At 31.1% G+C, this 11,048-nt stretch overlaps 2 protein-coding genes across 2 annotated transcripts in view; one reads left to right on the plus strand and one right to left on the minus strand.

The window, feature by feature from the left end:
- Positions 1-74: 74 nt before the first annotated feature.
- Positions 75-3,956, minus strand: LOC102597684 (L-ascorbate peroxidase 3, peroxisomal-like). The gene is made up of 9 exons (XM_006340697.2): positions 3,689-3,956; positions 3,487-3,611; positions 2,724-2,773; positions 2,507-2,572; positions 2,360-2,408; positions 1,477-1,559; positions 1,298-1,377; positions 1,099-1,201; positions 75-555 (listed from the first exon to the last, which is right to left on the minus strand). Exons 1-9 carry the CDS (start codon positions 3,799-3,801, stop codon positions 355-357), a joined length of 870 nt encoding a protein of 289 aa, XP_006340759.1. The 5' UTR covers positions 3,802-3,956; the 3' UTR covers positions 75-354.
- A 6,472-nt stretch (positions 3,957-10,428) lies between these two features.
- Positions 10,429-11,048, plus strand: part of LOC102600978 (uncharacterized) — a 3,405-nt gene continuing 2,785 nt past the window's right edge. The window contains exon 1 of the mRNA XM_015305559.1: positions 10,429-11,048. Coding sequence (XP_015161045.1) covers positions 10,818-11,048 — 231 coding nt within the window. The 5' untranslated portion in view covers positions 10,429-10,817.

Consider the following 11,048-nt stretch of genomic DNA (forward strand, 5'->3'; position numbering starts at 1 on the left):
TTTTATGTTCTTTTGCAATAAACTATAATAAGTGACATTACAACTAGTAGAAAAACAGAGAGAAATAACAAATGTGATGCCAATCCGTGAACAATTATTTCTCAATCAGGAATATGTTTGAAACATGAGTAGATCTATGATATTTCAAAGACATGTTATTTTACACTTGAGTAGCTACAATCAGCACTCCCAAGATTTATTGATCAAACATAAAGAAATACTAGCATCATTCTTAGTGGTGCCAATAACAATCGCCAATTTTGATGCCATTGAATTATGGAGCTATTCAGTTTCCAGTTTGCTTCAACTGAGTTCACCAATGTAATATTGAGCTTTATGGAACTTGTGTGCTTACTAATGCTTGATTCTCCTGTTGACTTCATAAAAGTAACTCAATATTACAACAGCTGCTGCAACAGCAACTCCAACGGCACCTTGTGCCAACACCGTGCTGTTCTTTACTGTTAACTTGAAGCAAGATGAAGGTGGTGTGAATCCAAGCTCTGAGAGCTTCTTGTGTGACTCTGCATAGTCTCTGAAGAAAGCCTCTTCGTCCTGTCACACAAATTAGCTATTAGCTATTACAGAAAACTTTCCGAGTGAGATCGCCAGAAATTTTGAAGAATAGTGCAGCTCATTAGCCAAATAGATATATTTGATAGTGGTTAAGTTGGAAGAAAGATTCTACTAGATAGTTGTGTATTCATTTGTTTACAAATTAAACATATATGGGAGTGAAAGACCTTGGCGCTGGGTGGACTAGTCAAGGATTGTACCATAGGCTTAAATATCAAGTGTCTCGCAGCAAACCAGAACTACTTAAGGTTGCAAAAATTCCAGTACCCCTCACATAGTTCAGTGTTTGTCAAACCATCAATAGGAAATAATAGTCTAGCATGCAAATCCTTAGTAATCATCAATGTATATCGACAGAGTGACAAATAAGTGGAGATAAACTTCCCACAGTTTAGTCAGCCTTGCTGGTTTTCTATGTTATTTTCCTCCATGCATTATGCAATGTAGTGTGGTTACAAATGTAAACTACGTGTTGCAACAATTGACCATTAAAACAATGCACGGAAATATGAGCTACAATACCTTTGCATAAAGTTCCACATAAGGGCGGAATTGTGGATCTTCAACCAATGCTTTATCCGTGGGAAGCTTCAAGAGATCTTCTGAATCCTCCTTGAGGAGCTCCCTAAGAGATCATTGTACCATTTGGGCAAGCAGTCATGAAATCATTCTTTTAACAATGATGAAATATAAAAGAGGTTCCAGCATATACTAATCTTACACAAAGTACGAGTTGTCAAATTTCAAAGGCTCTTTAGTCCAAGGGCCCTCAAAGCCAGATCTCTCTGGATGTGCTCTTCCCTGCAACAGTGAACACAAAAGAGAAACTTTATGACAAACAGCATTATCATTTGAGAGAAATATATAAATATCTAAATGCAGATGCATTAGACAAAATACCAGTGTGTGTCCTCCAGACAATGCCACTATATCTTTGTCAGAGAGTCCCATTCTGTAAAAGACATCCCTCAGGTGTGGTGGACCTAAAAAGGCATTATAACATGGAACAAAGTAAGTGATGAGCAACATGCTGAGAATTATGTTTCGAAATCAGAGCACTGAGTTGTAGAACCCTCTCAGAAATTCATGCCAATTCTTCTAATTAGTCAAAGGTAGCTGGCAGTTGTTTTAGCAATATTTACAATTTTTGCAATAGGATATCACCAAGTCCAGTTCAATGTTCATAATATTCAAGAGCTCCCACCGATTGGAATATATTTTCCTTCACAAAATTTTCTTTAGAATAATGGGAAGCCCACATAAAACATGTTTAGGAGGCAACCAGTGCAAATTAGCAAAGAGTCATCTCCAAGATTATTGACATCACTTCTACATAGATGCAGAACCAAGTAAAAAAAATTATATTCAACTTGTTCAAAACAAAATGATGCAACAACAATAATCAGGCACAGAATATGGCATAATGAGGACAATTGAAGCAACTAGGATAGATGAGGCTCCACTTGATTTTATGCACTGAATCAAGTTCAACTCAATTTTCCATTCGCACCTCAGGTGCCAGTAAGGTTAAATCTTAAACAAGCTAGCTATTTTTCATTATTTTTATCTTGTATTCTCATGGATTCCTTCCCTACAAGAGGATGAGGATCCTTATCAATTTCTGCTACTGAGTAGAGTAAGTTACCTGTTCAATCAAATGCGAAGAATCCCAGAAGGTAAACTTCACATTTAAATTAGAGAAAAAATTGAGTTTTTTACCTTTTATCTATTACTTTAATTTCAAATAATAGATCAGCTAAGCCATCATTTTTAGAAGACTAACCTTGTTTGGCATCAGGAAGGCGCCCCTCTTCTGGTGAGCTTAATGAATCCTGATGTAAAGGTGGAATTTACTAATTAAAGACAATCCCATCAAATGAATTTGAAGTTCAAAATAGAAAAAGGAGGCATGTCTTCATCTTATCTGTACCTTTCTACCAGGGACAAAATCAATGGTAGGACCTCCAGTTACCTCAACAGCAACAACTCCAGCAAGCTGCAGTCCAGAATAAAAAGGTATTTATGCACAATCAAATTCGTAAAAACCAGGATATTTTTGTTCCTCTGCATTACTACTACTAATACAACTAATATTAAGGAAAACCTTCCAAAAATGGAAAACAGATCTTCGACACAAGTATTCTCACCTGATAGAGGTCAGCGTATGTAATTTTAGGATGTCTGGCCTTAATTTCTTCTGTACTCCATATAACAGAAAAAGTTTATTAGAAGATAGGATTTAGTATCTTCAAAGTTGATTAAACTAACAAAAGAAACACTTGTTGTAAACAAAATATGGGCATCGGAGGAGGATGTGTGCTCAGCAGACAATGACCAGTCTATCTTAATTTAGAGCAAACTTGGAAATTGTCTGTTTTTCTTGAAAATAGTAAAATGTTATGCTAAACATGGAGGAGATGATAGATACATACAAAGTTTTCATGCCGCTTAAAACATGTTCTAGTAAAGGAGTTTATGTGGCTATTGTAAAATTAAACAGATTCTAACTTCTCCAAAATGTTTTCAACTGAAAGATGGTATCAGTATGAAAAAAAGTTCACTTCCGATACTAGTAAAGAAAAAAGAGGCATAAGAAACTGTTGAACCTGAAGTAAGACTCCAATTATATGCAGAACAAATTGACAAAATTTCATAAATATGATATGATCAACTTTTCATCTTCCAATGTAAACTCAAAAACAGTATGCAGAGCGATATACTAAAACATAACGTGATTTGCGCAGTTAACATCCAAAATCAACCAAAAGTTCACGTACTTAAACTAAAATCATTAACCATCGCATAAGTAATCATTATCAATGAACACAAATTCATTTCCAGAAGATTATTCAATAGATCTCTTATATAGGCGAACACAACTCCAGAAAATCAAAAGGCTAAAAAGCTTACCGCAAAGATCAATTGCGATTTTGAGGCCGCTGTTAGCGCCATGCTTGTACTCGACCTCATTCCTGATTGATCCATCAGGTCCTCCAGTCCTTGTTGTAGCATCATAGGTTCCTGCATCATGCCACCTGCAAATTAAAATATCTTTATCATGTCAGATCAAAATTTTATTTCAACACAAAATTTGATAATTATCAGTACATACGCTAAACGAAGCATAATAGGAGCACAGTTTTTGCTGGAGATGAGAGCTCGAAGATCTCTTCGTGCCTTGTCTATTTCCTTCAGATACTCTGCATCTACTATTGGTGCTGCCATTGATAATATAATTCGATGAAACAGCACACTGATATCTTAAACTTTTAGTAATGAAATTATGAAACTCGAGGATTATATTATATAGTAGAACAGATGAAGAGGGAATATTTTATATGAGTGGAAAGATAAACAATGAATATGGAAGAACACAAGAAACGAATTTACTTCCTCTCTAATATGGAGGGAAAACCCAAAAAAAATCTATCCCATTCGCTTTCAGAAAGCACGTTAAGAACGCTCGTCATAATTACGAAGATGATTGGCGCGTGTATAAACGTGGGAGTTGAAAAGCGTAGGGTACTGCTGGAGAATGTGTTGATATGCGTGCTATGGCGTGGGCATTTCTTATCTATTGGCTACCCTATGAGCCTCGTGTGCTGGGCTGCTGGAGGATCTAACGAACCTTCATTTTCTTGGCGTCAGCTTATTTTGTTGTTCACTATAGCTAGGGTTCGTGATTCGATTTGGATCGATTATTGGTTAAAATTAAAATCAAATCAATCTAGTCTGTTTTTTAAATTTCTAAAATCAAATCAAACCAAACGAAAAAAATAACCATCGGTTTGGTTATTGACGGTTTGGTTCGATTTGGTTCAGTTTTTTTGATTTTTTCGATTTGAAGATAATAATTTTTTTTAGGAGATACGTATCTTGATAGAAAAAAATATCTAGTACATGAACAATCCACAGAAAAGCTATTGTTGGTTCAATTAAGCAATACTACAATTATCATTACACGAACAAAGTTATTAAATTAAGAGAAAGTGTGTGACTATCTTATGAAAGGTATGGTAGGTAATAAATTTTGATGGAAATGGACTTATGATTGTAATTGGGCTAAAATTTAAGTGTTAGGCTTGAGAAAATGGTAAAGTTAAAGACTTGAGTTATTTAAAATTTAACAAAATATTTATATTTTATTTATAAATAATTATAAAATTTATATGTCTAATTTATCGGTTCAGTTTGATTATTTTTGCAGTTGTTTTTTAGTAAAATCAAAACCAAACCAAATAGTATCGATCTTCAAAATTTAAAACCCAAACCTAACCAAATCAAACCAAATATCGATTTTTTTTAATCGATTTAATTCAAATTGCGGTTCAATTTGATTTTTTAACCATAATCATGAACGGCCCTAACTATAGCAGGCTCATCTATGACGATTAATGGTTTATGGGCTTTTAAAATTTGGACTCTACCTGACTAGTAGCGAAATTCTTTAGGCCACCGTAAGTGTTTTCATAGTAAAAATTTCTCGGGAAGTCTATTTTGATGTCGTCAGTTAATTGTTATTCAACTTTTTAAGTTTTTGTATGTATATATTTTAAAGAGTAAATTTTAGGTTTAGCAAATATAAAAATCATATTAGCGCTCTATAGCTACAGTTTTGCTATATGCATCTTATTTGTATAAATCGTAGGCAGACAACTTCGTTTGTAGAAAAAGGCAATGATTGTATATGTATATCGATTAGATTATTATATAAATATGTAACTATTATGTATATTTATCAATGATTGTGTTTGTATATATGCATGAAATTTGAATTTGTATACAATTGAATCGAATTAAAGCATTTGTATATATATCTCTCTCATGCTTTAGACAACACAAATTATACATTGTATTTTGTATAATTTGTGTTTGTAAAAAGCGAGAAAGAGAGAATGACAAAAGAAAATTGGGCAGGGAAAGATTTGTATTGTATAATTATAAGTGCATAGGACGAAGATATATGTATTTGTATTTGTATATACAGCTTTCTCTCGCTTTATACAAATACAAACACAATTTATACATTTGTGTTTGTATAAAGTGAGAGGTGAGGGAGAGTGGCGAGCGGGATCAGGGAGAGTGGCGAGCGAGATTTCTGGGGAGAGAGGCGAGTACAGATTAGAATTAAATGAAACTGTGGTTATAACATTTATTTTGAATTAATAGTTTGTTATTTTATATAATTTTTCCTATTTTAAATAGCGTAAATTTTAGGTTTAACAAACATAAAAATCATATACAGATTAGAATTAAATGAAACTGTGGTTATAACATTTATTTTGAATTAATAGTTTGTTATTTTATATAATTTTTCCTATTTTAAATAGCGTAAATTTTAGGTTTAACAAACATAAAAATCATATTTGTATGTTATAGTTTGTATAATTGCGCTCCATAGCAAAGTTTATGTTTGCTATAGAGCATCGAATTTGTATAAATCGCAGACAGGCATTCGTTTGTATAAAAGCGCAGCGATTATATATATATATATATATCGGTTAGATAATTGTATATATGTAACTACTATGTATATGTATTTATGATTGTGTTTGTATATTTGCATAAAACTTTGAATTTGTATACAATTGAATCGAAATAAAATATTTGTATATCGAATCTCTCTCGCTTTATACAACACAAATTATACATTGTAATTTGTGTAATTTGTGTTTGTATAAAGCGAGGCAAAAGAGAACTGGTTGGGGAAGATCTGTATTTGTATAATTATAAGTGTATAGGATGAAAATATATGTATTTGTATTTGTATATATAGTTTTCTCTCGCATTGTACAAACACAAACACAATTTATACATTTGAGTTTTTATAAAAGTGAGAGAGGCGAGCGAGATCACGGAGAATGGCGAACGAAATTTCTGAGGAGAGAGGCAAATGGCAAGTTTTTGCTACATATTAGAATTAAATGAAATTGTGATTGCAACATTTAATTTGTTATTTTATATAATTTTCCCTTTTAAATATGCAGTATTTGAAATTGGGATTGACAAAATTAAACTTGAATCATATAGTGTCCAAAATTACATATGGTTGTATAGGCTATGGTACAATTCTATATAATTCTAACTCGAGTACTTGAAAGTAACACATTCAATTAACTTTCTCTAAAATTCTAACTTAGAATTTCTAAGTATAAAGTTTTTTAAGTAACGAGGGTAAATACAATCTCAGTAAGAGTGGTATTTTGAATCCATTAAATGTTTTTGACATTATCATCAAACATCATGTATATAAAAGAAATTATAGAGCTTTTTACTAATTTTAAATGAATGAAACATCTCAGATATTTCAAATGTTGCAAATATCAAAGTAGAACCTTCTAAAAAAAAGAGTCACAAATCATCCCAAAATCTTAGTTGATCCTTGTCATATGTGGACCATCTTAATTGTATATACCTTGGCAAGAGTTTATTACTATAGAAATTAATTACTCCAATTTAGTATAAATGAATAGATTAATTGGATTACCACTTGCTGCCTGCAGCAGGTCTCCTCACGTGTTATCTCGTCCAGTCCTAGTCATGATTCCCCAAATATATTACTACTACTCCACAACGTAAGCTTAACTAGAGTGGCAAATAATAACAAAGGTTGTGGTGGAGTGGTAAACACTCCTTCATTCTTAATCAAGAGGTCTCAGATTCGAGTCCTTTTGAATACGGAGTCACTTTTATTAGGGAATGCTTTACTTCCAAGGGATTTTTCAATGCAAATTCGAATCTAATCAGTGGGAAATCAAAAAAAAAAAAAAAGAGTGGCCGATCCCTTTAAATAATTGATTGCTTGGACTTAAATGACCTCGTTTAAAAATTGAACATACATATAAACTTTAATCTTGGGCCAATAATTGTCGATAATTAGTAGGCGATTGGCTATGTATATCCAAGAGAAACATAGTGGTCTTTTGTATTGCATGTGACGAATTAAGTAAAAGTGGTTAATATTTAGTATAATTTTATAGATAAAATATGAGGAACGTAAAATATATATCGATCTTATAAAAAAAATTAAAAGATCCTCATTTCAAATACACAAATTAAAATAAATATGAAAAAGTGAATAATGGTACTCTAATTTAATTTAATAGTGCAGTCACCGCACAATTCTCCTATAAGATGAAATGTTGCAATAGTATATTTTCACTTTTTTTGCAGCAACTTTTTATGAGTGAAATTAGTTTAAAGTAGTGGGCCTAGAGACAAAATTACCATTATTATAAGGAAGAAAAAAAGGAAAAGTACTTTGCTTTCTCTTGTTTGTCAGAGAATAAAAAATAAATAAAATTAATTAATAAAGATAATGGTAAATCAAAATAAAAACAAAATGAAACAATTTGCTACTTTTCAATTTCGAAAAGGAAACGTTAATCTGGTAAAAATATCGGAAAGGAGAACAAAAATAGGACAAGGATGAAGACAAAAAGAAAAGCAAGTTACGTAGATTCTCTTTTTTCAAATAACGAAATAAGGGAAAATAAAACAAGTACTATTTTCCTTATTTAAAATTTCGAGATTTACCAGCAGATAAATTGTAGTACGACTGAATTGATGAAGCAATTAATATTTTACACTGAATCTGTTTAGTGTGATTTATATCTCTATTTAACTTATAATCAATTGTATAAGAGCAGATTAATTTATTATACGTCCAAAAAATATTAGCGACTACAGATTTTTCTTTAAAAATAATCAGTAAATGAATTGTGTGAGGGCAAAAATGTCATGAAAGTGACGTGTGCAATTTGTAATTAACCTATTGTTATATTCTAGTGTCACAGTTCCCTATGAAAAGCAAAACAATTTAAACAGAATCTTCCATCTAATTAAATCCTCTCACCGCATTGTATCATGAAAACCACCTGTTATCCCGCGAAACGGCAAAAGGGAATACTATACAAAAGGAAAATGTTTTATTCATAATTGATATTTATATAAATTATTAATAAAAGTATTAATTTATTACTATATTTAAGTGAGATTCGAGCAAGAGTCAAGAATTTTTCGTCAACAGCATATGTGAGTAAGTTATCTCATTTAATTTATTTTGTCTTTTTCTAATTAATTCCTGCGACAATTAAGGTGAATTATTTTGTTGAACTGTTCAAGAGTTGCATGCTTTCAAATTTCAATAGAAAGAATAAAATGATTAGAAATATAGTACCACTGGTAACTTATACACTTTGAAATATACCCTTCCTCTTCCTCCTATACTAATTGATCACTTTTTCATTATGCATGCTTGATAGATTAAAAATAATTTTAATTTACTTTTTAAAAAACTTCTTAAAATTTTTATAAATAAATATGGCACTTTCAAAAAGAATTAATTGCAAAGGATGATATTTAAAAAATTAATTAAATTAAAATAGATCACTAATATAAGACGGAACGTCGACTAATTTTTACAATTGGATATTTCTTATTGTTTTTTTTACCAATATGATACCGATGCAACTTACTAATTACTATGTACTTTTAAATAATGATCTTTTTTATTTATTTATTTCTAGTGTCTAGTAGAGTAATTTTTAATGATCTTTTTTATTCATTCATTTCTAGTCTAGTATTAAGTGGCTATAGAAGTTGTGGGTTCATTTGAATTTAGTAGTTTTAATTTAAAATTTTGTGTACATGTTAAAAATTTATTAAAATATGATGAAATAGTAGTTTCTAGTCTCTCTTCTAAAAGGTCCTGCTCTTTCGAAAATGTCGAAAACTGAGAGAGAGAAAAAATAGTGAAGTAAATGTAAAGAAGAAAAAATGTAGAAAACTGGAAAAAATATTAGTGAGGTAAATGTTAATTACTCTTTTCTTTTCCCGTTTCGGACGAAGGGAGTAAATAACTATAGTACTTCCTAATAACTAAATGTTTTTTCTGTCCAATAATAGTTGTCTATTATTAACTTGATACACTCCTTTAAAAAATAATAAATATCAGAGATAATATTATTATATTATCCTTTGACTTTATTAAATTTAGTGTTTTGAAAAATGTGTTAGATGATAAATAATATTTAATAGCAAGTGCAAAATAGACATAAAAAATAAATTATTTCTTAATTTTTTAAATTGAACAAGTATTGTTAGATAACTATTTTTTAGTATAATGGACAGCTATTATTAGACGGAAGAAGTAATCTTTAACCATTCAAAATTTAACTCAATCGCCAATTTAACCCCCTGTATTCCAACCAACTTGGTTTCAAAATATGAAGAGGTGTTCCACTCCCTAGGCTGCACTATTGCTTGCCATTTGTAACATGATTAATTCTAATTCTAATCAAATAAAAAAAAGCCATTGAGAAAGATATTCCTTTTTTATTTTTAGTTGTCCATCAATTTAAATTTTTTTTCTTATTTTTAATATATTAAAAAAAATTCCTTCATATTTTACCTTTAATATTAATTATTATTTTCTAAATTATTTTTCACTTAATATTAAATATCAATTAATAAAAATAGTACTATAATAAAATAGCTATATAAATTATTTTATTTCTTTAATAAATATGTCAAAGTAAAAATAAACACAAGGAGACCATAAGATTACTATGGGTTGTTAATCCTTAGCCAGATTGACCTCGTAACCGATGCACTATCATCCCATTCATGAGTCATGACCCAACCCCCCTCCCCTCTGGAATTTAAACTCAATTTATTACCTTATAAATTGACTCGTGTCCGTTGAAATATTTATATTACCAAACTACCCATCACTTCCTCAAACAGATCATGCTTTGCAGCTTGCAAGATTTCATGCATTTGACAACAGAATGTCTTATTTGGTAAATAACACAAAATAGGGCATTTTGGCTCTGTTTTAGGATTATAAATTTAAAAAAAAATGGCACTCTGTCCAACACCTATTGCCTCTGTACAATTCCAAATTTATGTTCCTCCCCTTCTCTCTCTCATACATTCCCCATTGAAATGGTGATTTTGTTGGTGTTCTCAAATTGAGGATAGCTGGTGTAAAGATTCAATTTTTGATCTGTCTGAGTAAGCAAAAAGAAAAGAAGAGTACTTTTTTTTTTATTTATTCTTTTTGGTCTGAAATTGGTGTGTCAGTCTTTGGAGTACAACACACATGGAACATGGTTGATAATTCAAGAAAGGAGAAAAGGTTAAAGTGAGGCTTGGTTTAGCTAAGCTTTTCTCTTTTTGAGTTGTGTTTTTTTTGAAGAAGAAGAAGAAGAGAAGAGAGGAGAAAAATTAGATCAAAAATGGGTTGTTGGTATTCAAGATTAGAGAGAGAAGAATTGGTTTCAAGATGCAAAGCTCGAAAGAGATATATGAAACAGTTAGTAAAATCAAGACAAGCTTTTTCTGCTTCTCATTCTATGTACTTACGTTCATTGAGGAATACTGGTTCTGCTTTGCTTCAGTTTGCTACCGGAGAAACTGATCTCCACCCCCAAAACCACCACCTTCCACAACTTCCACCGTCGCCACCA

Source organism: Solanum tuberosum, unplaced genomic scaffold (genome assembly GCF_000226075.1).
Source record: "Solanum tuberosum cultivar DM 1-3 516 R44 unplaced genomic scaffold, SolTub_3.0 scf00020, whole genome shotgun sequence".
In the NCBI taxonomy this organism is placed as follows: domain Eukaryota; kingdom Viridiplantae; phylum Streptophyta; class Magnoliopsida; order Solanales; family Solanaceae; genus Solanum; species Solanum tuberosum.